Consider the following 27,509-nt stretch of genomic DNA (forward strand, 5'->3'; position numbering starts at 1 on the left):
AAAAAAATGATAAGCTAGGGTATGCTGATGAAGTTAAAGGTTCTTATGTACAATAGAACAATTCAGGGGTTTTGCTGGTGAAATTGAAGGCATTTATTTGCATTTATTCATTTATTTGCTTACTCATCCTTAATGGTATTTATAGTGTTTATAAGCAGAGCTTTAAATTATAAATATTCCTGACTGCTCTGGTTAATCTTGTTAGGAGATAAGCAATAACCTTACAAGATGCTTTTCTGGGGATATATTGCTGTCATCAGTCATGCACAGCTACTTTGGCTATAATGTCATTATATTTGGTTTTGAGCCTTGAACAGAGTTGGAATATGATGACATTCAGCAAAGAGCTGGTAGCTCCATGCTGATGGGTGTCACTTTAATGGACTTTTGGCATATTACTGAGTTCTACTTAAACTCTAGAAGTGTTATTATTAGTGCTGATTATGTAAGCTAGGTAATAGTTTGGTCAGTTATTGCTCTAATGCTGTTAATGTTTTGGGATAATGGCAGTGAAAAGCCATTGTCTTCCATTTCTACCTTGGGTGATGTATATGTGGGCAGCTTTCTTTTTATTGACTCAGCAGTGACAAGAGGGAAATCATGTTACTCAAACTGAGAAAGAGGGTATGTGGGGTGTTGGTTGGGGAGCAAGTGCATGTGATGATGAATCAGATTTCTCCTGGGAAGGTGGATGTGAGGGATTCCAAAGCTTCTGGAACTTTCCTCTTGGGTCTTAGGTCCTCTTAGTGCAGCATCAGCAAAGCATGAGGTCCAGCAATGCAAATAATTGACCATGATGGCTAAGGCCAGGACTGCAAATCACAAATGAAAACATCCAAGACAGGACCAGTGATCCATCCATATTAGGAGCCGAGACAGAGGAAGACAGAACTTCAGGTGACCTCATTAGGTTGTAAGAGGTCAGAATTCCAGAAAGAAGTGATACTATTTCTTCCCAAAGGGAAAAGTTGTTCTTCAGTTACTCATCTATATACAAGACAAGAAATATGGAGACTTTCTGCTGTCTACAGCAACTGTTCAAAGATTCAAATGGGAAGTGTAACGTAAATGCCATCTGGTCCTATCTCTCTCCCTTGTGTTCTGATGTCAGCTGACTTTTTTCTGCCAATGCACACATGGAGACTTCTAAGAGAAGAGAAAGAAAAGTTGAGTTGCACCCAGATAAGAACTGTAAAGTTTCTTATCTTGACAGGAACCAAAGAGGATAACGGGATGCTTTGGAAAGCCATTGAAGTTTTCTAAGGAAATTGATGAGCAGTTGATTTTGAGTATAGTTGTACCAAGCCATAGAGGAGTTTATTAACAAACCAACAGCTTCATATTGGGAGCTCTGGGACCAAGGCAATCAGTATTGATTGATACATATTGGAGAAATGTGAGGAACATTTTGACAATATCAAGGTACTGCAGATAAAGTACTTTTGAGAAACTGATAGTCTCAATGGAGAGGAGGAGCAAAAAAATATGAAAGAAATCTTAGGGGTTGATACTGAAATATAAGCAAACTGCTTAGGCAGAATAATGACTCTACATTTTAGAACAGAAGGAGGAGGTCTTTTCAGATCATTGTAGGTATTACAAGAGTCAGCATTGTTGAGTGGAGACTTCTCAAGAACTGGGAATCCATGTCAAAGAAGGGAGAACGGAAGGATTAGGTAGAGAAGCAGACAGATGTTAGAAAGAAAGAAGGTCACTTTAGAGCAATGGTTCTCAAAGTGTTTACTGACCCTTGGGAGTCTCTTCCCTTTCAGGGGTCTCTGAGGCCAAAACTATTTTGATAATGATACTAAGATGTTGTTTGCCCTTTTAAAAAATTGTGTTAAAAAACACGTAACACAATTTACCATCTTAACTATTTTTAAGTGTATAGTTCAGGAATGTTAAGTATATTCATGTTATGTGACCAATCTTTTTCATCTTGCAAATCTGAAACTCTGCACCCGTTAGACAACAACCTCTAATTTTTTCCCCTCCCCCCAGCCTCTGGTAACTACTGTTCTTCTTTCTGTTCCTGTGAATTTTCTTATTTTATATGCCTCATATAAGTGAAATCATGTAGTAGTTTTCTTTTTGTTTGTTCTTATTCTTCTGGCTTTTTACCCTTAGCATAATATTCTCAAGGTTCATCCATGTTGTGGCATATGATAGGATTTCCTTCTTTTTTTAATGTTGAATAACATTCCATTATATGTATATACCACATTTTGTTTATCCATTCATCTATCATAGACATTTTGAGTAGCTTCTATCTTTTGACTGTGGTGATATCATTTGCCTTTTTCATTGAGTTGACGTTTACACCAAATGTCACTAAAAACAAATTGTACTTGTAGTTATGGTAGTCTTCATTGTCACACAATTGCAATGGAAAGAAGTTTATTTCCACTTAAGAGTATCTTTTAATATTCTATGTGATAAAACATGCATTAAGCATTTCTGTTGCATGCTGAAGATGTCTCAAGGAAAAGCACTTAGGCAGTTGTTTGAGTTATGAGCTGAACACAGCTGCTTTTCTCATGGAATACTGTTTTTACTTGAAAGAATGACGACCAGAAAAACTGTGGATTTCCGAGTTGGATATTTCATAGATATTTTCTTGAAAATGAGTGAAATGAAAACCTGTCACTTGAAGGAAAACAACTGCCAGTATTTATTGCCAATGATAAAATTTGAACTTCTGAGTGAAAATCAGAAGTTTGGAAAATTTATATCTGCCACTATGAGTCTGATAGCTTCCCAATACTTAAAAAGACTTTTTTGGTAAGGTTGGTAATCATATTAGTGAAAGTGTGTGGTTTTTGGTAGAATGAAATGTGTCAACATCAAGAATATTTGCATAGCTCAGTGAACCTGTATTTTCCAGTATATGATATGACAGCATCATGCATGGGTTAAAGCAATTCAAACTGAAAGACCAGTGGATTTGGGGTGGGAGTAGTTAGGTTTATTTATTTGTTTGTTTTAATGGAGGTACTGGGGATTGAACCCAGGACCTCATGCGTGCCAAGGACTGTACTCTGCCAGTGAACTATACCCTCCCCCTTTAATGTTACAGAGTATGAAACGTTCTTAGATAGGGTTTAGATTCCACATTGCAACTAACCTTTAAGAAACTCCACTTGAGTTTTAGTGTAGTATCAAAAAAAAAAAAAAAGAATATCTAATGTACTGGGAAAAGTTATTCATTAAGCAGGAGAGGATGGGATCCAGAATCTTGTCAAAGAGAGGTAGAAAGAGTGGTTTTCGGAGAAGGAAGGTAGATAAATGTCTATAAAGTAGAAAGGTTGCTGATGGGAAACGAAGTCACTTCGGGCTGGAGATGGATTATCTTGCCTATTCCTTTTCTGTGTGGCATCCAGAAGTCTGCCCAGCTTTCATATGATAGAATTGAGCTGTTATAAGTTGATTGGTGGATTGTGAGCCCATTTCAGCCCAGTAATTTGATTAGAATGGGAAAGTTAGTGTATAACAGGTTTTTACCACATGCTTTATTTCCCGCAACTCACTCTCATATCAGATTCAGAAAAAAGTTCTACCTGGCCCTATCCTGTGCAATAATCTATAGCATTATATTGAAGCTCAAATGCACGATCTCTTTTTAAAAAGATTCATTTTGCATTGTAGAATAAGAAAGGGACTTGGCTCTACTTTTTAATGTCAAAACTGTTTCTACATGTTCTTTTCAACAAGTTTGCTTTTCTGTCCAAAGTAAGGAACTTTGTGGTCTGTGTAGCAGTGTGAAATCACCAGTAAACACAGGCTAGATTGTTCTGAGGGGTATGTATGACACTTAGCTCACTGTGCTGATCAGAGGTGGATTTACTGTGAAGCTAATGTTACCTACAGTTCAAGGCCCCTCACTTGCATGGACCCCTTTTGTATTTATAATGTTGAATCTTTTGTTTAAAAGAACCTCTATCCCTGTTATATTAATTTCAGGTTTCACAAAACGTAGTTGTGAAGGGTTCAATGTAAGGGTGCTATCCCTGGTCTTGGGGATCTGGAAGTTAGCTATAAACACAGTGTTTGATGAATAGGCAAATATCTTATAAGGAGAAGGGAGTTTAGCTATAATACTTGAAAAAATTCACAGCATTGCTTTCTGAGCATTTATTCAATTATTGGCTCAACCTATAGTGATATTTATTCAAATTCAAAAGAATTTATAAAACAAAAATTTAATCTATCACACAATATATATTAACACCAAGAAAGAGCTCTCCTTTTCTGTATAAAAAGCCAAAAGCCATTCTCACTGGGCTCCTCTTCAAATGAAGCCTTTGAAGAGGCATCCTCGGTGATGTTTGTGCTTTTCAGACCCTCAGGCTCTGAGTAAATATCAAACTTTAATATTTGTTAAAAGCTCAGCACTCAGAAGCATTTTACCACCTCTAAGCCTTCTTTTCTTTCTGAATGTTTCAGCCCTTTTCTCCAGAGAATCTTCTACGTATTGGTTCTCCCCGTGGTTATCAACGTAACAGTAAGAGCAGAGGCAGCAGCATGGCACTGTGCTAACTGCTCCACGCGTGCTGCCTCTCCGAGGGGCGCTGCCTCTCTGAGGGTATGACTCCTGCCCATCCTTATTTCACAGATGAGGAGACAGCCCAAGAGGAGTTAAGTAATTTGCTGAAGGTTACACAGCGTAGAAGGTGCTAGAGCTGAGACTCACACCTTGGGGTTGATGGTAACATCTTTACTTGTCCGGTCTTCCTGCCGTCAGCCAGGTATCTTGGAATGAGAATCTGAGAAAATCCCAACACAAAGCACTAATGTCCTAGAGCCCAGAAGCTTTTTTAAACAGTGTAATGTTTTATTTTTTATATTTGGTGTTAGGTAGACAGGCATTGTTTTATTGTTATTTATACTTATTTTCTAAATATTCTTTTTATAACTGCAAAAAAGGAGTAATTGTTGTATTTATGGAATAGATTTTTTATTAAAACAATTCTAGTGACATAAAATGTGAAGCAAAAAGCCCATAAATACCACCACCCAGAAATGCACAGTAAGTGATAATCATCCCACAGTATTCCTTATGTGTAATATGCAGAAAGGATAGATAAATAGAAAAGAAATTATTAGGATTGTTTTAGTTATCTAGTGTGCATAGCATACCACCCCCAATGTAGTGGCTCAGTATTTACCCAGACCTACAAGTCCTTTAATGCTTGGCAAAAGATTTGCTATCTCAGCTGGTTTCAGAACTGCCTCCAAACTTGGAGGAGTCTTTTAGTTACCTAATTTCAGTGTAAGCCAGCTGTTGGCTCATACATCAGTAAATATGGTCAATACTGTTTCATTCCTTTGTTAGGATGTGTAGTCCCATGTGCCTGGCACATGTAGGCATTTACTGAAGACTCATGAACAAGTGAATTAAGTAGTGGTGCCATTCGTGGGCCTGGCTGCTTAGCACCAGTTTCTCTTTTTGCCCGGTTTAGGTATTTGGCTCGAGTAGGGGACCTTGAAGCTACTGACACTGAAGACCCAAATCTGAACTATGGACTTGTTGTGGACTGTGGCAGCAGCGGCTCCCGGATTTTTGTTTATTTCTGGCCAAGACATAATGGGAACCCCCATGACTTGCTGGACATCAAACAGATGAGAGACCGAAATAGCCAACCAGTAGTTAAAAAAATCAAGCCAGGTACTAACTGGAATATATTTTATCGTCAATATCTACTTGTATCTACTACAGGAATGAGAGAGGAGAGAAGAGGAGAGGAAGAAAGAAAGCTACCCTTTTCTTGAGATTCTGGGTAATGGGAGGGATAGCTCATTTGTTGCTGCCCCACTCCTATCAAATAAATACATGTTTAGAGTCTTAAAAAGAACCTTACGGGGTATCAGTCCTCTGAATCTATGTGATCTCCTTTTTAAAGAATGTGTTTTATCTTACTTAAGGAATCTCTGCAATGGCAGACACTCCAGAACATGCCAGCGATTACCTTCGTCCTCTGCTGAGCTTTGCGGCTGCTCATGTGCCTGTGAGGAAGCACAAGGAGACCCCCCTTTACATCCTTTGCACAGCAGGCATGAGGCTTCTCCCTGAGAGGTGAGATGCAGGAGTGTGGGTGGCACAAGAGCTGAAAGTCCAGTTCATGCATTATTGTCTGTGGCGCCCTGGTCTGAAGGTGGGATGTGGGTACACCGCACAGAGTTGGCAGGTGGCACTCAAAGACTCCTTGCTCGAAATAGAGCAGAGCCACTCCTACACCCTGTTATTTCAGTCAGTTGTTCACACCTGCATGTCATTTGCTTCTTTGGGGTCACTGTCTATCTGACATGGCTTTGATTCTTAGTTTTGATTGAGGGTTGGGAGCAGTGGTGATGGAGACACATTTGGATCATGAGGCACCTAGAGGGGGAGCATAGTTTCAGAAGGGTAGTAGGAGGGTACCCGAGGGACTTAGTACCTAGGGGCTAGTAGGAGAGCTCTGGTAGGAATGGGGCTTTCTCTGTAACTTTGCCTGGCTCCCTGGTGATAGTTGGTGCTTCTTGCAAAGTTCAGTCTCCATTGCTTTAGACCAGTTTTTTCAACCCCCGCCAGTCAAGTCTTTTCCACTTGACCTTGGCAGTTTAGCCTGGCTGCTTGCCACCTGATCCTCCTTCTTTCACTGAAAGAGGAAGAGGAAGAGCAAGAGGCAGCAGCTGTGCTTAGATCAGACCCCTCCTCGTTTGTGGTTCCTCCCCTTTGTCAAGTCCCTGACCCCTCCACACTTACTATGGCCATGGGGTGGTAATGAGCTCCCATAAATTTAGCATCCATCCTTCTGGAATGTTCACACTCTCATAGTCATCAGGTGGTTTTTTCTTTCACTAGCTTAAATATTTTTCCTTGATAAGTAGCAATTCCCTTTTCCACAAAGTTTCATTTTGTATACTTAGCCAACAGCAAGGAAAACCTCCACCATGTGGGTAGGGCTCTGCTCTCTGCTTGTCCAGACATGCCAGACAATGTAACATGTTAACACTTCTTTCCCTGGGCTTCTTTCCTTCTGTTCAGACACAGAGTTACTGGTTTACTCTTGAGAAACGGATTATTTTATGTAGCTGGTTGTCAATCTGAGAGGCCTGGGATTATTTTCCCATACATCTTGGTCTTTAAATTTTTTGTTTGTTTGTTTTATTTGTTTTTATTTATTTTTAAAACTAAAGTTTAGAATATTATTGTTGGAGCCTTACATCATTAAAGGAAACCTTGAAACAAACAAGTTATAATTCTGCTACCCTATCAAAACTGTTTCATTTTGTCCTATTTCCTTCTCTCTGTGCATCTGTGTGTAATTTCTACAAAATTGTAGTCATACTACATATTCAATTTAGAATTTTTGTTTTTGACTTAAGTAATACATTGTTCAAAATTTTAGAAACCCTAGGCAGAGTATAGATGACACAGGTCATCACAGGGCTGTGAATGGACTGAGGTCTCACAAACAAGGAAGGAGGGTAGAGGGCCAGAGAAAAAGCTGACTCAGAGGTCAAAAAAAGCAGAACCAACTAGCAGGGTGATGATTTGGCCGATTTTGTGTGTCTGGAGCAAAGGAGACGATTGCCTCATCTCCTGGCACTGCCCAGCCTTGCCTATTTGTCAAAGAAGTTTCTATTTAAACAAAACCAACTATGTAGTTCCACTCCATTTCTCTGAGATGTTTGCTGTCAGTGTGGAAGCTCTGAATATTAATATTAGATAATCTCAAGAATTTTTAAAGAACTTGTCTTTTCTTTTAACTTGTTTTCTGATCACTTCTTTTAATAATGCCTAGATCTATCCTGTGCTTATGAAGTCATTGCTATCTCTGAGGCAGCGATAGTTGTTGTAATAAGTGTAACTATCACTGCAAGAACCTGTTTTGTATAACTAATGCTTTGTTAATTTATTAGCATTTGTGAGCAATGTTCAAAATGGGTTTTGAATCACCTGGCCTGTATTTTGAATTTATTAGCACTAGGTTTTATTTCTTTGCCAAAGGCCTAGGCTAATAGAATTTATTCCACCTCCTTTTTATTTTGTAATGGAAATACCTTTAAAGAATTACAAAATAATATTAAAGAAAAAAACTTTATTACAGGAAATTTCACATGTATATATAAGTAGATAGAACAATATAAAGAATCCCCATTTACTTACCACCCAGCTTCAACAGTTGTCAATGTTTTGCCATAAAAAAGTTTTTTTTTTTTAAATGGAGATACTGGGGATTGAACCCAGGACCTCGTGCATGCTAAGCATGCAGTTCTACCACTGAGCTATACCCACCCCCTCAAAAAAGTTTTTTTTAAATAAAGAAAAAATATTGAATTTTAGAAAATGAAAATTCGGCCCTATCTTGTGCAATACCTGAAGAGTGTTTTGTTTTTTAACATAAATTTGGATCATATTATATGTACTGTTTTGTAACCTATTAAAACTCAAATTATGTTGGACATCTTTTCATGTCAATACATGTAGATGTAAATTGACCTCATTTCTTTTAATATCTGTATAGTATTACATTGTATGAATATACCATAAATTATTTAACCAGTCCCTACTGGTGTACACTTAGGTTATTTCCAGTTTTTCATTGTTATGAATAATGCTGCAATATTCTTCCTCTTTGTATTCTTATCTGATGATTTCCTTTCAATAGATGTCTAAAAATGTAATAGCTAGGTCAGAGGTTAAGCACATTAAAATTTTTGATACATAGTCCAAGATTGCCCTTTAGAAAAGTTGTACCAATAATTTACATTCCAAGCAGCAGTGTGTGTTGGTGCCCATTCTTCCATATTATCACTATGACCAGCAAGCCTTCTTCAATGGATAGTTTAGAAGCATATCCAATGAGGAGGGCAAAATAGCACCTCTGGTTCCCCATGTGAAATTCTTATTGTAAAAATTTATTATGTATAACAATGAGCTTTTTTAGAAACTATGTTTGATGTTATATTGGAAGATTATTACTTTAAGTGTAATTTTTACTTTTAAGTGCTAACAATGTTCCAAGTCATGCCGACAACCAGTAAAGCCAGTGGAATATTTTTGTAATGAATAATTTTTTTGAAATCCAAGATACTTGCTCTTGTTTTTAACCAACATTTCTTTTTAGATTCATATTATTACTTCTAGCTTTGTTTCTTTGGTTTCTTTATCTGATAATACCAATAATGTAAAACATTAGAGGACAAAAAAGCTCTATAGATAGTAAGCTTCAAACATTATCCCCAGATTATGACCTTTGGATTTTGATTCTGATCTGGGTTTGCAAATGATAAGATTTTTGTTTTAAAAAAATCAACCCTTGAAATATGGAAAAGAAGATTTAAAAGTTAATTGTTAATTTATGTAAAGGATCATGTAAAAACTTGTAGGCCTAACAGTGCTTATTATGTGGTGATATGAGACATTGTTTCTGTATTGCATAAGATCTGAGGGTGAGATTGTGTTCCTCAGTCCAACAGCCTCCTTTCATAGTAGTTAGGAATAGTGTAATTACACCTATTTTATAGATTATGAAACTGTGCTTCAGTTTCCTGAAGCTTTTCCATAGTTAGCCTATGAGAGGCACAGAACTATAATCTCATCTTTTAATATTATTTGAATTGTAATACTATATTAAAGAAAAGTATTACTATTATTACCATATTGCCTTTTAAGAAGGAGGCTATACTTTTGAGACATTTTAAACCTTTGAAATCTAAGTGGGTACCAAACAAAAGCAGGATCAGGTGGCTTGGGGAGGTGAACGGTGAGGTCTAACAAGGCTAAGCGGAAGATCAAGTTGAGACTGTTTGTGAGAAGAGAGTTTAACCATTAACTTTTAGGTTTTTTTGTTCTTTCTTACAGAAAGCAATTGGCTATCTTGGCTGATCTAGTGAAAGATTTACCTCTGGAGTTTGACTTCCTCTTTTCGCAGTCTCAGGCAGAAGTGATCTCTGGGAAGCAGGAAGGTACTGGGCCTTGAGGGGTAAATTCTGCACTTTTGGGTTTGTAGTTTTGGGGTGGAGTTGAATCCATATTCTCACGTGGCCCCAGTGTGACCTGTATGATGAATTATGTTTCCATTTCTTGATAAAGACAATCTTTTATGTCTTCCAGTTGCAGCTGACATAAAGGAAAAGATTTACAATCTCAGTGTTGCATTTTTCAGTCCTAAAATTTCCATTTGGTTTTATTATATTTATTTGCTGAGACTTTCTTTCTTTCCATTCATTGTAAGAGTGCTTTTGTTTCCTGGTTGTATAGCTGCTTTAATATCTTTATTTGGTAATTCCAACTCCTATGTCATCTCAGGGTTGGCATCTTTTCCCTTATGAGTTGAGATTTTCGTAATTCTTTTATGCCAAGTCATTTTATATTGTATCCTGGACATTTTGAATTGTTACATTGTGAGACTGTGGGTCTTGTCTCAGTCTATAAAGAGAATGTTGTTGTTTTTTGTTTTAGCAGGCTGGTTAGGTTCAGGCCTTAAGTTCTGACCTGTCTTATGTGGGCTGTGATTCTGCTGATTCACTTTTCAAAAAGCCTTGGCCTTGCTGTTTGGATTTGTTTCATGTGTGTGCCAATCTGAAACCTGGGCATAGCCCATACAAATGGGTTATCTAGCCAGTAGTTGAGTTCTCAAAACCTTTGATATATTATTTAGAGTTGGATCATGCATGTGAGCCCAGAAGTTCATAAACCACTTTATTCCCTACTCTCTGCAATCTCCCTGATACCTTCTGGTTCACCGAGGCTCACTGTCCTCTGGTCAGAAAGCCAGGGGTTTGATTTGCTCACTCTGCTATGCATTTCCTGTGACTGCCTCTGTATCCAGAGCTAAGTGGTAGAGGACAGAGGGAGAAAAACAAACAACAGGGATTTGCCCCAACTCTTGAGGCTATAGCTCCAGACCAGATGGTTTCTTAGGGGAAAAAATGGGAAACTCACCACTGGTTTGGTGGTACTTTAAATTCTGTTCTCTGTCACGGTGTACCCACTATCACTTACTTCCAGAGTTCTCAGAAAGCTGCTCATACATTCTATCCAGAGCTCATGCTTGTATTCAGCGGAGAGACGGGGTGGAGTGTGCTTAATTCCATCTTGCCCAGAACCAGATCTCCAAGATTTACATCTTTTAACATTTGTTTTTACACATTAATTTCTATTCATTGTATGAAATTTAGAAAATGCAAATAATTTTAAAAGGGAAAAACATCACAAGGTAAGAGATTTTAAATTCATACACTGAGATTATGGAGTAAAATACTATCATCACTTTTTTCCAAGAAAAGGAGGAAAAGAGCAGCCCTAGGAAAGATGTGTATGTGCTATAGCAGTAGAGAATTAAGCAAGGGCTTTTATATTTCTTACTTAGGAGTTTATGCATGGATTGGAATCAACTTTGTTTTGGGAAGATTCGACCATGAGGATGGTGAGTAATGTTGTCTTCTTATGACAGTTCTAAGGACTGAAGTGTTTATATCATAACCTATCAGTAACACATAAGTGCTAATTTTGATTTATCATTTTTTTTTCTTTCTTTCTTCAAAACTTAAGATGCTTCATTCTCTAGTCATTTTTTGATTTCCACACTCATTCCATACAGTACAGGGTTTTTTTCCCTATTGGATTTTTAAAAACAAACCTTAGACATATCATTTCATCTTCATGTACTTCAATAACACTCTAACAGATAAGGAGTTTCAAAACAAACAAAAGTATCCACAGTTTCATTTTTAAACTTAACAAAGTTAACAATTCCTAATATCATGTAATATTCATCTAATACCCAGGTAGCGAGTTCCCTGATCATGTCAAGAATATTTATTTGTAGTTGTCTTGTTCAAATCAGAATCTGAACATAGATCACAAATTATATTTGATTGGTCTCTCTCTCTCTTTTTTTTTTTTTTTGGTGAGGGGAGATGATTAGGTTTGTTTGTTTGTTTGTTTGCTTATTTATTTCAAATGGAGGTATACTGGGTATTGAACCCAGGATCTTGTGCATACTAGACACACACTCTACCACTGAGTTATACCTTCCAACCTAATAGGTCTCTTTTAATCTGTAACAGTTAAGCTTCTTCCCTCAACTCTTTTTTTCAAATCATTCATTTAACCAAAAAAAACCTGATTAAAACTGGGTCACTTGGTAGAATGAATTAGCCACATTCTGGATTTGGTTGACTGCATCTTTGTAGGGTATTTAACATGTTTCTCATCCCCTCTTATGTCCTATAAACTGGAGATTAGATACAGAAGCTTGATTAGACTTAGATTAGGTTCTTTTGGCAAGAGTAAGTTATAGACGGTGCTAAGTGTTTCCTGCTGCATCACATAAGGACTTTTATAATATCTGGTTGTCTTTCTTTCAGTCATATTAAGGCTGAGTAGGTATTTGGGGTTCAGGTATTATCAGCCTGATCAGATCTGTTATAAAAATTCTCCATCTACTTTTCACCAAATGGTTAGAGCATCCAATTGTGATTGTGGCTTAGACTTATTTTTTCATTAGAGGTTGCAAAATGGTGATTCTTCTACTTCTGTCATTCCTTCTTCATTTAACAATTAAGATTTTTATGTAATGAAATTTTCTTCACTGACCATTTGGTTACCCTGAATGTAGTTCTTATGAGAAAGACAGAATAAACCCTTGATTCTTTCCTTTTATTTATCAAGTTTTTGAATAATGACTTTGTGTTCAAGCAACTCCCAGAGGTAACCACTGAAGCTTGGGGCTTTTTTTTTTTTCCCCAGTGTCATTATGAACTTGTGGATTTTAAGTATTTGATGCATTATAGTCCATCACATCATTATTCTTTTTGCTGCTCAAATTATACCATCTTTGCCCAGTAGGAGCACCTTTAAGTTGGCTCTTGTACCCTTTTAACATGATCCCAATAATCTTCTATTTCGCTGGCTTTTTGGCACACTAAGGTATTCTATACTCATCTTGTATTTTTTCTACCCTAGACCTGGCATCAGTCATTTTTTAAGGAGCCCTTGTTTCTTTTAGTGGAAAATGATATTTACAGACCATGGTCTAGACGCCAGGGGTGCTCATTGCTCCTGGATTATCTTTGTTTCTAGGCCTTTTCAGTGGACAGAGCTAGGAAATACGTATTTTTTTAGAAAGATAAAAATATAAACAACAGGGTCCTACTGTATAGCACAGAGAACTATATTCAATATCTTGTAATAACATAATGAAAAAGAATATGAAAGACTATATATGTGTATAACTGAATCATTATGCTGTACACCAGAAACTAACACAGCATTATAAATCAACTGTACTTCAGTTAAAATTATTCAATCAATCATGATCTCATAGTGATAGTTCTAATTCATATTTAAGGTTATAAAGTTATTGTTCAATTTCTTTGATTTTATATTAAAATCAAATCCTTTCTCTCTTATGCTGAATATTTGTTTTTAGAGCTATTAACATAAATGTTTATTTGCTTTATTCATAACATATATTTAATGTTTTAAAAATAATAATACCAATAATATTACCAGTAAAATTACTGGAATGCACTTTTAAGATATTTATTTGTTTCTTTTGCCATTAAGCTATATTTTACAAGAGATATACAGTCAAAATACCAAGTTTTAAGTCACTTGAGTAATGATTTTCTGTGTAGTATACAGTTAAGTTAGGTTAATTTGTTTCAGTTTATTTTCAATTTTTAAGGGATTTCATGTTTTTGATTTTTTTTTGGTCTTTTTTTACTTAATTTTGGCTTTTAATTACTAGACCCCTTATTTATTTCAGAATCAGAATCTGAGGCTCCCCAGGAATTGGCAACAGGGCGCAGAAGGACGGTAGGGATACTGGATATGGGAGGAGCCTCTCTCCAGATTGCTTATGAAGTTCCTACCTCAACTTCTGTTCTTCCTCCACAACAGGTATTTTATTATTAGGGGAAATTCGGTTGCTAAGAATGCCAGTATTTAAAGAAGTAAGGGCACTGTCTGGTCTGAGTCCAAGTATTTGTTCAGATCCACACTAACTTGTGTTATCTTGGGTAGGTTACCTCTCTGAACCTCAGTTTCCTCATGTATAAAAAGAGAATAATAGTATCTGCTTCATAATGTTGTGAGGATGGAATAACACCACGGTGTAAAGCACTTAGCAAGCTGCCCAGCAGGTATTAAGTGTTTAGTACATTTTAGCAATTATAGTTATGCTACCTATCTCCAGGAGTTGCCTGAGGATTAAACATGATTGTATAAGTCATGGACCACAGCATTTGATACATGCTTGTTCATTAAATTGTTATTCCCTTTTCCTTTACTGATGGTTCCATTCTTGTGCTTCTATTATTCCTTACCTGATTTGAATGTAAAGAATGTATTTTGAGGGAGAAGTTTCATCACATGGAGGAAAAAGAAATTAAACATTTTTTGAGTCCCTATTATGTGCAAGAAATAAAGCATGTTACACTGCCCCCGCCAAAGCCTGTGACTTCTCAGTGGAGGCAGCCTATGATAACAGGCAGGCCATGATGGTGCTATCATTTGAGCAGGGTTTCTCACCAATGACACTGCTGACATTTTAGGCCACATAAGTCTGTTGTGGATAACTGTCCTGTGCATCACATGATGTTTAGCAGCATCCCTGGCCTTTATCTGACACAGTAATGTCCCCCTCTTCCCCAGTCTCCCAATTTTGACAGTCAAAAATGTCCTCAGATTGCCAAATGCCCCTGGAGGTGCAGAATCACCCTGGTTGAGAACCTTAGATCTAAAAAGAACTGTGGTGATTTGGGAACTTGGCAGGGTCAACTCCATTTGCAAAGGCTTGAATAGGAGCCATGCTGGCTTCATAGAAAGTAAGGTATTAAAATATTTACCTGGTCCTTGGATGATAGTAGGCTTTTGCATAGTGGAGGCTGAGGAAAGGCCATCTGCATGGAGGGAGCAGTCTGCACAAAGACACAGAAAAAGCAGCAGAGAGCCCTGGATGTCCAGGGAATGATGAATAGCCTGTTACAGTATGGGATTTTCAAGTGTGGTAATAGAGAAGGCTGGGAAGATGAGATGAAGTTAGATCATGAGGAGTCTTGCTTGCCGTGCTAGGGGATTTGGTTTGTATATTTGTAGATAGTGGGGAACTAGCAAAGATTTTTGAGTAGAGCAGTCCAATGGGCCTCAGTTTCATCGTCTATGAAATAATTAAACTCTGACGGTCCTTCCCAGCTCTGAATTGTGTGACTGTGTTAATTTTGTGACTGGGTTCCAATCTGTTTTTTAAGAAAGTAATTTTGGTGTCAGTAGGAGAAAGAACTATAGGTCAGGGAACCTTGGGTGAGAAATGATAAAGAGCTAAACTAGACAAGGTAAGTGGAAATAGAAGGGAACGGACAGTTTTCAAGGTATATTTTGAAGTTAAAAAAAAAAACAACAGTGTAATGTGGTGATGTGGGAAGGGCAGGGAGGGATGCCAGTGATGCTGAGGGTCCAGCCTACATAACCGAAAGGGTGACAAATGCAGTGACTAAGTGAGAGACCGGAGCGGAAAGGGCAGGGTTGATGCTAAGCACACCAGTATGGTTTGAGTGAGAGAGTCCTGGTCTCTTGCTCTGAAGTCCTATAACGATAAGTTCAATTTTGGATATGTTGAATTTGAGATATCTGAGGAATGTATATGTCTAGATATCTAGCAGGACTATTGGAAATACGGGTTTTGCAATCAGCAGAGGAGTCTGTGGTGGGGCTGGAGATTTCGGGAACTAAGTTGTGAGACTCTTAGTCATATTTGTTAGTATATATTCAACAGGTAAAATGAAAGCATGGTTCTGATGCTAAGGAATGGGTGATAGGTGGCACTGAGCTTTAAAGTCATAAATGGCTTAAAGTTGTAAACAGACACATAGCAATATAATGGATCTGTGTGCTTAGTTAAAATAAGGAAAGAAACAATGAGACATAAAACAATGCACTTTAAATTTTTAAAATAATCCTAAGTTCTTACTTTTTTGTATAATTCACAAAGTTGTGCACATTCACAAAATTACACAATCACCACTGTCAAATTCCAGAACATTTCATCACTCTAAACAGAAACTCCATGTTCACTAGCAGTCACTCACTATTCCCCTTTCCCCAGCCCTGACAACCACTAATCTACTTTGTCTCCTATGGATTTGCCTGTTCTGGGTGTTTCATATACATGGAATCATACAATATGTGGCCTTTTATGCTGGACTTTCATTTAGCAAAATGTTTTCAAGATTCATTCATGCTGTGGCAGGTCGGTACTTTATTTCCTTCATGGCTGCATAGCATTCCATTGTATGACCAGGGCACATTTTGTTTATCTACTCATCATCTGAGGGACATTTAGGTTGTTTCCAGTTTTTGGCTGTTACGGATAATGCTCCTGTGAATATTCACATACACATTTTTGTGTAGATGTAAGTTTTCAGTTCTTTTGAGTATATACCTAGGATTGGAATTGCTGGGCACAATAGCGTTTCTATAAATTAAAAATAAATACATTCAAAACAATCCCCTTTAGCAAAAATACATACAAACAAATATTACACATTAAAGCACATTTGAATGGTTGCCTTTGGCAGGGAGCTGGTGTGGGGGTAGGCATGAGGATAAAAGGGAGTAAACAAATAAAACAAAAGTGGGGCTTTGCCATGATAATGTGCCCTGAACTGAGGAATATGCTTAATTCAATCTCTATACCTGAAGTCAACAACAGCAGCAACAACAACACAGAGGTAAAATTGAACTTTTCCAATCCCCAGATCTGTCAGAGGGATCTTATTGATTAGTTTTAGAAAGGCCATAAAATAGATCTCCTGATCATCTGTAGCTCGTCTGTCAAATTCCTTAAAGTTGTTTTTGTCAAAGGGATTATTTTTCTGACTATAAAAATGGTACATTCCCACTTTGGGAAACTGGAAAATCAGAAAAGTACATGCAAGAAAATGACATTAACTATAATGATTCTACCTTCTGTATAGCTACACAAAGTATTTTAGTCTCTAATTTGGTATTTAGTCTCTGATTTGTTCCTTTTTGTGTAGTCATGTCATTTTATGTCTTTGTTTAAAATGATGCTGTGAGGATGAAAGAGTGCTATAAGACATTTTAAAGACAAGTCATAGCAAATGAAGCAATGTCATAGCTTTCTAGAAATCAACCAAAATTCACATTCCCTGTACATTGTAATACAGGAAGAAGCTGCAAAGATCTTGCTGGCTGAATTCAACCTGGGCTGTGATGTTCAACACACTGAACATGTGTACAGGGTTTACGTCACAACCTTTCTGGGTTTTGGAGGCAACTTTGCGCGGCAACGCTATGAAGACCTTTTGCTGAATGAAACTCTTAACAAAAACAGGTATGTGTGACATGGGATCTGTGATTTTTGAAATATAGTGTTGTCAGGCTGCAGACATTAGGAAGAAATAGTTACACTCTACTTAGACAGATACGTCCTTGCTCCCTCCTTCCTGACCACCCCTGCCAATAGGGTAGCGTCTCTTAGAGAACCTCTGTTAGTTGTCCCACTTGATCCGCGTGAGAGTGCCTTCTGATCCTTGTTATTAGGACGCAAAAAAGTATAGCAGCTTATTGTGGTGACTTCATGCTATGCCCATGTTCGGACATGGCATCACAGGATAAGTGAGATTAATTAAGTCACTAATTTAAATTGTGCAGAATGATGTAGCTCCTAGAGTGCATTCTACATGGAAGTGCTCAGGACGTGTATGATGAATTGCAGTAAAGTTGCATCTTATGTGGGACTTAGGGTCCATAGTGTGCATAAAAGATTAAAAGCGTGTGTGGTCAAAATTAACCTTTAAAATGTTCTCTTTAAGTCCAGAATGGCCATTTTTCCCTCCAATATTGGAGAGATCAGTGATTCTTCATTTGTGTACCAGATGAAGTATTTAGATCATAATGTACAAATAGTTGTGGGGATTTTTAGTATTTAAAATTATTTTATTATTATGCACATTAAAGGAAAGCATAATAGAGAGTAGAGTTCTTTTCCCCCATAAAATTATTTATCTCCATTTGTTTAGCTAGAAATGCTAGCCTGAAGAGATACTGGTATATCCCATTTGTAATAATTTCTCTGTAGCAATCAACTGTCTTATATTGGGAGCATGTTAAAGAAAATATTGTCCCATAAGTCCTTTTTGTTTTTCTAAGTCTCAGCTCCCAAGAGTTCAAGGTGCTTTGGGATAACCTGCTTTCCTGGATGATTGATGAATGCATTAAAATCAGGGAGGGTGTTTGTATTCTGAAAATATTCTTAAATCCATACAGATGTTGCTTGGTTGTGGAGCTCAGATCACTCCTGCTGGCACTATGGCATTTGAAGAACAATTACTATGAAAGTTTCACACCAGTTTTGTTTTGTTCCTTCTTCATTAGCCTCTGTGTCTCCTTTTCCATTTTCTGGCTTTGTTGTTCTGCTGTTCTTTTTTCTCTGTCTGCTGTTTTCTGCTGCCTTGGAACAGGCTGCATCATCTTCTTCCTACACATTGGTATTTTCTTACCATGTATCTGAGTTACCTAGTTCAGAAGACTGATTATTCATCTTGTGTAGCTGCTAATCTATGCTTTAACGATTCTCTCTTTTTAATAACAATTTTCTGAGTTTTCCTTACAGGTGGTGTCACATCCTTGAAATAGGATCCACTTGTTCCAAAGCATTTCATTGTGCTAACACATTCCCATTCCCTCCTTCAGTCTTCACACTTGTGGGGGCATCTTCTTCCCAGGAAGTCCACTCTTCAACATCTGTCTTAGGAACTGATGAATAATTAACTGGTGTTGACAGAGTTATTTGGTCTCCACTTAATTTCTGTCCTTGGCCTGCATTTTTTCTTATTGAAGTATAGTCAGTTTACAATGTTGTGTCAGTTTCTGGTGTACACTGGCCTGCGTATTAATCTCTTTAGGAGGGAGACTACTGTTGCTAGACAAGTACAGACTTTAAACAACCAGAGCTGTGTGATGGCCGTGTTGGGAATCAAAATCTGCCCCTCCTTCCCCTCTCAGAGCCAGGCCTGTGGTCGGTCACTATTGCCAGCCATTTCCACTGCACCCCTGACACGGTCCCTCCTCAGGAAAATCCCCCTGCCCTTCCCACTTCACCTCCTCCCAGTTGTTTTTCTAAACATTAGAACTGTCCTCAACATGGTGAGATCTTTTCACTTTTAAGAGGCAAGTGGGAATGAAGACTAGATGGAGACCAACAGATTCACATCTCCAATTTCACTATATGCTGGGAAATACACATGTTGACTAAAAGGTTGAACAAAATTAATCACTGCCATATTTCTCTCCTTTCCTTCCCTCCATTTTCCCTTCCTTCCCTCCTTCCTTCCCTTACACCCTTCCCTCCCTTCCTTCCATTTTCTCTCTTTCTTTCTTTTCTTTCTCTAAATTGAATTTGCATCATTTAGGTGTTAACGTGATACAACTGCGTGGTAGAGCACCGCCCTTATTTTTAGGGGTGTCAGGTAAAGGAATATTAAGACATCTGTGAAGCATCTTAGAGTCAGCTGAGTACTGTAGTGATGTGATTTTGTCATTGTGACAGGTTGCTGGGCCAGAAGACAGGTCTGAGTCCCGACAATCCATTCCTGGATCCCTGCCTGCCTGTAGGACTCACAGATGTGGTGGAGAGGAACAGCCAGGCTCTGCATGTCCGAGGAAGAGGGGACTGGGCAGCTTGTGGGGCCATGCTGAGCCCCCTGCTGGCTCGCTCCAACACCAGCCAGGCCTCGCTGAACGGCATCTACCAGTCGCCAATTGACTTCAACAACAGCGAGTTCTACGGTTTCTCTGAGTTCTTTTACTGTACAGAGGATGTGTTGCGCATTGGTGGCCGCTACCACGGGCCAACATTTGCCAAGGCTGCTCAGGTAAATTATTAATAATTAAGATGACTCATGTTGGCGGCAGCCATTTATTGGATGCCTAACTTTGTGCCAGATGCTGTGCAAAGGGCTTTGCATGCCTGATCTCACTAGATTCCATGCAGGAGCCCTGTAAGGCCTCATCTGACAGATGAGGAAGTGGACTTAGAGATGTTAAGGAACCTGCTATGTTATACTGCCTTCTAAATTTAATTAAGCTTAGGTTTCATGGGTGTCCTGTCACCCAAATTATCACCCAGGACTTATATTATTGTGGTGGCTAATGGTTTTTTCTCCAACTTCCCAACAGTCCTCTTTAATATTTGTGGCCAAAAGTGTCATCTCCAGATATTTTTCCCTTGCTGGGTGTTCCCACATATAATGTACTTTTGGGGATGATGTCACACAGGTGGGCAAGTCCACTTTCATTTTCTTAACTTGAGCTATTAAGAGGCCAGAATGGTATAGGATCATTTGGAATATTGGAAAGATGTTGCAGAAAGCAATGATAGTGAAAGTATTGTTTAAATTTAAAATGCATAAGTAAACATTCACTTAGGGCACATTTAGGACGTAAGCATCTTATAGGCTTAAAGCATTAGTTACTCGGACAGGTAAAAATATAGCTAGGTTTCTATAGTTCCTGCTTTAATTTGGATTCATCTCTTTTTAATTTTTGCATATGTCTCTTTTATCAGAAAAACTTATGGGAAGCATCTGTCCTCTCTTTTTTTATTTATTCCTTTCTGCTTTCTCAGACTTCTCTAGGGTTCTGTTGGTATAATGCTTCCAACAGAAACGTCTGCAGTGCATGTACTGTTCCCTAAAAGTGGTCCCTAGGAAATATTGAAAACCTGGTTTGTATTTGCTCTTTCCTCTCCAGCCTCCAAGAATACCCTCATATTCCCTTTCCTTTCCAGCATTCCCTAACTGTCCATGGCCTGACTCTTTCATTTTAAAATGTCTTCAAATTCCATTCCCTTGAATGGGGCTCAAGTTCTTACTTGCCCAAACTGCTAGTGGCTTAATATTTTCTCTTTCCCAGGTAAAAGATGATTTTGTTCTTACTTTTTTTTACTTTCACTCAACTGTTTTCTTCCCAGTGACACCTGCCTTGTCCACCCTGTACAAAATTACATCCCTCCCCAGTGTGTCCTGTTTCCCTTTCCTGCTTTATTTTTCCCATGGGCATTTATGCCATGTAACACACTCTGTATATGTATGTGTGTGTATGTATGGACGTGTATGTATATGTATGTCTATTTGGTTATTATCTGTCCCACACCACTAGAGTGTAAGCTTCATGAGGACAGAAATTATTATCTGCTCATTGCTGGATCCCCTTGGCACCTAGAATAGCACCTGGCACATAGCAGCATTCAGGAAACGTTAGTTTACTGAACATACCAAAAGGAATGATACCCTTGGTGAGAATTTCAACACAGAGGCAGGGCAGTGATAGATTTTTGACCATTTTGTTCCCTCTGCTTGACCTGCTTATGTCTGTCCTGCTTAAGGTAGAATGAAGCTTTGTTTGGCTTTTGATATTGCTACTCCTGGTCCTAACCTTACCCTCTCTGCAGCCTAACACGCTCAGGAGCCATGTCTGGCTGGCTTTGTACTGGACGTGGAGGCAACAGGAATAAAAAAGGAATACTCCCAGGCCCCTTAAGTCACCCAGTCGCCTGAATTCAGGGACTTGCCTTGCCTGCCTTGCCCAGAACCTGGGACAGTGTTTGGTGAATGAATATACCATTTCTGTTTTCCTTTGTCAACCAAGTAGCCCATAGGTAACTTTAGAAATGGCACAGCTGTGACTGTGGGGGAGTTATAGAGTTTGCCTCCCATTTCATGTCGCACCATTTCTCTGTGCTTGTTCCAGGATTACTGTGGCATGGCTTGGTCAGTACTCAATCAGAGATTTAAGAATGGCCTCTTTTCATCACATGCAGATGAGCATCGACTCAAGTAAGTAATTCCTTTTCACCCTTCTATGTGGCCTTAAAATGTATGAACAGTGAATGAAAGAGAGTGAGCAATAGTACAGATTGGATTGTATGTTGAAGAAGAATTTGGTTATTTCAGATTTTGATTTTCTGAGGGATAGGGGCCAAAATAGTGAGCTTATTTTTAGCAAAGGCAAGGGAACCTCATGGTTACCAAAAGAGTTCTCAAGTGGTGTGAGATCAAAAGTGGTGTGGTCTTTTTATTTTTAAATTTTTATTAAAATATCAAACATGTAGAAGAATAGAAAGAACAGTAAGATAAACCCACATGTAACTGTCACTCAACTTCAAAATACCAATATTTTGCCAGTTTGGTTCATCAGTCCTCCCATTTTGTAAACATTGTAGTTAAAAAAGAATTTAAATATAAAGAAAAATAGAATAGTATAATGAACTTCTGAGTACCTGACACCCAGCTTCTCTGCTAATAGCTATCTTCTCATGACCATCTTGTTTCATCTGTTTTCCCACCTCATAATTCGGTTATTTTGAAGCAAATCCCAAACATCATATAATTACATTTGTAGATATTTCAGCATGCTCTCTAAAGATATGGGCTATTCAAAAAAAAGAAAAACATAAATCACAGTATCATTGTTGCGTTGTGTAAAAGTGATCTTCACTTTTGTGGTAACCGTTTAAATAAGAGGATGTAGAATCAGATTTGGCTCCACCTAGAGGTGAGGAAGGTGAAGTGGGGAGAGACAGGTCTTCCTGACACCCAGTGGTCTGGTCTTGTTCTTTTTTCCTGTAAAAAATGTATTTTTTTTGTCACACAGATATCAGTGTTTTAAATCAGCTTGGATGTACCAAGTTCTCCATGAAGGATTCCACTTTCCCTATGACTACGCAAACCTGCAGACAGCCCAGCTGGTCTATGACCGAGAGGTTCAGTGGACGCTGGGAGCCATTCTGTATAAAACACGCTTCTTACCACTCAGGTAAAGTGGACTGACCAAGCCGGCCTCTGGAACTCAGAGGATGTTAGTTGGTGCCTCAGAACAGGTTTCTTAAGTGACCTCCTCCTCAAAAAAAACCAGAAACAAAAACACCCAAACTCCCTTTATTACTGCCATGTGAAGTACTATCACTAACCAGGCATGTTGAAACAGAAAGAAGGTTGAGAATTATTGGTCTGGAGTCTGTTCTTCAGCTTTGCAATGTCAGGGATTCAGCTTTGTTTATCTACAACAAATCAGTCTTTAGAACTGGCTCTTACTAACCACTTCTAAGATACTGACTGATGAGCTAAAGTTACTCTGGAGCTCTGTCTGACTAGAGAACTGGGGTCGGTTGTGTCTATACAGCAATCTTTTCTAATGGGAGAGTCACTCAGGAGATTGTGTCATTGACTTGGAAGGCTTTTTGGTGGGCCAGAATTAGAACAAAGGATGTGAGATGCTTTTAGGGGGGATATTTTCATCAAACTGTGGTAGCCTGATGTCTTGCTCTTATGCACCGTAAGAAATTTGGAATAGTTTTTAGATACTCTCTCCCCTGGACCATTTCAGATAAACTAAGATGAATGCTTAATCTTTGGTGCCTGTTTCTCTAAACTCAGTACTGTCAGAAGCCAGGCAGGTGAGAGAAGTGGGCAGCTGCAGAGTATGTGCACCAAATGAAAGGCTGATTATTGTGAAGAAGTGCTGTCCAGCATCTGCCAGCTCTCGTTTGTCAAGAGAAGCCTAAATATATATATATCTCTATATATCTCTATATCTATCTATCTATCTATCTATATATATATATATTTTTTTTTTTTTAAGTGGGGGTACTGGGGATTGAACCCAGGACCTCATGTATGCTAGGCACACGCTCTACCACTGAGCACACCTGTGCCCCCCCTCCCAACCTCCTGAAATCCACGTTTTATGTGCAGTCTTTCCATTTGGAAATTCACATTTTAAAAAGACACTGCAGGTCAAACAAAATGCACATGGATCTGGTATCTGGACCATGAGAGAAGGGCTTGTGTTCTACACAGGCAGGCCACTGCACTGTCTCTGTTTTTTTTCTTTTCTTTTTTCTTCTTCAGATTACAATACAATTGATTAGGTAACAGCTTTTTCTAGATATGTCCTAAACCCTCAGGAAGCACAGCAACTTTTTTTAAATATAAGATTTAGATATACTTTGATTTCTTTTTTTAATTTTAATTTTTTTTACTTTTTGGTAGAGGGGAGGTAATTAGGTTTTTTCATTCATTCATTCATTATTTTTAAATAGAGGTACTGGGGATTGAACTCAGCACCTTGTGCATGCTAAGCACATACTCTACCACCAAGCTAAACCCTCCCCACCACTGTAGTTTCTTGATTGGACTCAGGGGCCACCCTACCCTCATTAGTACCATATTTACAATCTGTAGGCCAGGGTGGTATGAGGTCACCGTTAAGACATGTTATAGATGACCTGCCTTGTCTTACTATTCATTTTTATGGCTTCTAATTTTGTCCCCAGATTCTGAAGGGTATAGGCCTGTGAGGCTCCCTCTGTAGGGCACGGAAAGAAGGTTCAGGAGGAATCACATGTACCAGCTCTGGGCCTGTGGACGTGCTTCAGCTTTCCTTTCTTTGTGGAGCTGGTTTATAGCATGTTTACATGGATGGAGTAAATGGGATAAAACCACTGGGCCTTTTAAATCAGCATAAATACTTCCCTCTCAGACTAACATTTCTTTCTACCTTCAACCTCTTCCTTAGGGATCGACGGCAGGAAGGTGTCCGACAGGCCCATGGTAGCTGGTTCCGTCTCTCCTTTGTCTACAACCACTATCTCTTCTTTGCCTGTATCCTAGTGGTGCTACTGGCCATCATCCTATACCTTCTGCGACTACGCCGAATTCATCACCGACAAACCCGAGCCTCAGCCCCACTGCTGTGGATTGAGGAAGTGGTGCCCATGATTGGGGTACAGGTGGGGCCGTGAGGCTGGACAAGTTCTCGAGAAGCTCAGCTACCCCAGAGTTGCTGCCCATCAAATTCCACCACTTCCTGATACTGGCCTCAGATGCTGTTTTGCCTGACGTGGATATTTGGCCTTGGAATTTCTACTTTAATATCTACTTTAATTCCATCACAATATCCAGGTCCTCTTCTCTGAGAGAAGCTGTAATTTAGTCTGTGAAGAACTAAATGAAAGATTGGTGCTAACAAAGGGGACCAATTTTAGTCCAATTGAAGCATGCTTCTCCTCCTTTAGCTGGGAGGTCTGGTGTTTTCCTGGGATCTTGACTTTTTATCCCTTGCTAAAGCATGAAGTTTGGCATTGGGCACACTATCAGCCTGGTTGAAACCAAATCTGGAGCATCTGATACAAAGCTGAAGACATTCTAGCAAGGGCAGCAGCCCCTTCTTTCTCTGTAACAGAGATATTTTTATGTGGAGATCCACAGCCTTTAATCCAAGATCTTTCTTTGCAGTTCAGTGGAACAGATATGAATTTCCAGGCAACCAAAATACAACCTCCTCACTTACTTGACAAAGAAGCCATTATGGGTGTGGTCCAAGATCCCTGACATACCGTTGATGATGTTAGTTTGTGATTTTAAAAGTTAGAACCCTTTCTAAATGAATGGTCCATTGAAGATTTTACTAGTATGTTATCAGATGCCTGGTATGACCAGGATAGAAACATTTTCCATGTCTATGTGCCTCATAGACTGTTTGGGCATTAATTTTTCTTTTTGAGCCTTAAATATGCTTATAGGAATGGAGAAATTGTGATGGGGACTGGAAGCCTAGATTTGTCTGGTTTCAGGTCACTGTCCTCTGGGCCTATTTTTTTGAGTCTTATGTAGGAAGACTCAAAAAGAGTTCCTTTATTTCACTGCAAAGGTCAGTATGTAGTTGGAGAAGGGATGTATCTGGGCTGTTTTTAAAGAAAGAAAGAACAGTATCAGGATGGTGGGCAAAGGCAATACATTCCAAGTTCTTATTAATGTTTTCCTGAGAAATAGAAGTTTTCTTCATTAAACTCTTGGAATATCTGAAAAGAAGCAAATCTCAAACTTTGGGATGAACAGATAAATCTGTTAATAAGCCACGTAGCAACTTTCAGAAATTAAGAGATTTCTCAATCACAAACAGCATTTCTATTAATGAGAGAGAAAAAGCTGTAGTAATTACATTCTCATCTGCGACCCTTCAGGAGCTTTGCTTCTTGTCTACATTGAGTCTTTAAATTGCATTAGGATTTCTTTTTCATCAACTCCCACCTTCCCTCATGGAACCCTCTTTATGCTTTGTCCTTTCCTCTGCATAGCTTTGAATGTCCTGCCCAAGAATATTCTCCCAGAGTTGAAGTAGTTTTCTTTTTTGTCAGCTCTGAGTTCTAGGATTACACGAGTAGGGGAAAGGTCCTTGACTTTAAAGGGAAAAAAAGTGGAATTCTTTTTTTTTTTCCTTTTGCAGGGGGGGTGGTGGTGATTAGGTTTATTTATTTACTTATTCATTTATTTTTGGTGGTGGTACTGGGGATTGAACCTAGCACCTCATGCATGCTACACATGCATACCACTTTAGCTATACCCTCCCCCCTAAAAAAGTGGAATTCTTAAAAAATAAATTCCATACTGGGAGCAGAAAGGAATTAAATGCTTCATAAAACAGAAAAATAAGTCAAGATCCTCCTAGAAGTAAACTGAGATGAAGGTAAGTATACTGAGTCTTGGTAGGAGAAAAGATGAGTCTTGAATAGTTTTCAAATTAGATAAAAATGGATCTAACAGAGTCATACAGTTTCTTTGGAAATACTTTTTACTTAGGGACTATGTCACAGCAATTTCCTTTAATTTTTAAGATTTCTAAATTGCCTTGATTTTCTTTGACTTCTCATCTTTGTGTCTGTACTGTGAGCAAGCCCTCGCCTTATGAGTGCTGCTTATAAAGCGTGTTTGCTAGCCACTGCCTACTCAGGTAACTCTTTTTCTCCTCACCTTGGAGAGACCATATTTTTGGTTTTCTACCTAATTGGCTAACAGTGATCACATTTGTGTGCTCAGAATGAAGTTGAAGCATGGAGAAGGTGGTGATTAGTCCCAATTGAAAGCTCTTATTAGTAAAGTTATTCTTTATCCTAGTCATGATCATTTTAGCTACCATTTGCAAAGCACTTACTGTGTACCAGACACTCCATTAAGAATTTTATGTATATTATTTAATCATCATGACCACCTTTCAGATTGATATTACTGTGTTCTTTTTATAGTTGAGAAACTCAGGATACCTGATTATCATTTTTTTCCATATAAATGTATTTCTTATTCTTAATTTATTTCAATTAGTCTTTGACTTTGTTTTTAGTTTGTTATATCCTGCTTATTATTTTAATGGTATAGGATCTGGGCTTGTCTTTATTACTATGAGTAAGATATCTCAGAGTTCCATGGTATGAAAAAAAGAAGGACAAATTTTGGTCATGCCCCTCAGAAAAACTGAATATTTGCCTTGATATTGGATCCTGTGCTTCTTCCGTTGCTCCCAATTAAAATTTTTAAATGAAACCATTTATCCCTTGCTGAGGGCCAATTACTTATATAGACTGCTTTCTCATAATGAACTAGTCTTGCTTATAGAATTAGTATATCTTACTTTTAACCCCCTTTTAGCCCTAAGTTTT

At 38.4% G+C, this 27,509-nt stretch overlaps 1 protein-coding gene and 1 pseudogene across 3 annotated transcripts in view; one reads left to right on the forward strand and one right to left on the reverse strand.

Moving 5' to 3' along the window:
- ENTPD7 (ectonucleoside triphosphate diphosphohydrolase 7) overlaps positions 1-27,164 on the forward strand; it is a 35,111-nt gene extending 7,947 nt beyond the window's left edge. For all 3 annotated transcript variants that reach the window (XM_010974418.3, XM_010974419.3, XM_031461583.2), the window contains 10 exons: positions 5,460-5,665; positions 5,923-6,073; positions 9,848-9,951; positions 11,358-11,414; positions 13,761-13,894; positions 17,182-17,348; positions 19,566-19,890; positions 21,767-21,852; positions 22,670-22,831; positions 24,593-27,164. In XM_010974418.3, coding sequence (XP_010972720.1) covers positions 5,460-5,665; positions 5,923-6,073; positions 9,848-9,951; positions 11,358-11,414; positions 13,761-13,894; positions 17,182-17,348; positions 19,566-19,890; positions 21,767-21,852; positions 22,670-22,831; positions 24,593-24,818 — 1,618 coding nt within the window. In that variant the 3' untranslated portion in view covers positions 24,819-27,164. The remainder of the gene's footprint in view (positions 1-5,459; positions 5,666-5,922; positions 6,074-9,847; positions 9,952-11,357; positions 11,415-13,760; positions 13,895-17,181; positions 17,349-19,565; positions 19,891-21,766; positions 21,853-22,669; positions 22,832-24,592) is intronic.
- LOC116155861 (receptor-binding cancer antigen expressed on SiSo cells-like) lies at positions 17,344-18,866 on the reverse strand (annotated as a pseudogene).
- Positions 27,165-27,509: the final 345 nt, after the last annotated feature.

Source organism: Camelus dromedarius, chromosome 8 (assembly GCF_036321535.1).
Source record: "Camelus dromedarius isolate mCamDro1 chromosome 8, mCamDro1.pat, whole genome shotgun sequence".
Classification (NCBI taxonomy): domain Eukaryota; kingdom Metazoa; phylum Chordata; class Mammalia; order Artiodactyla; family Camelidae; genus Camelus; species Camelus dromedarius.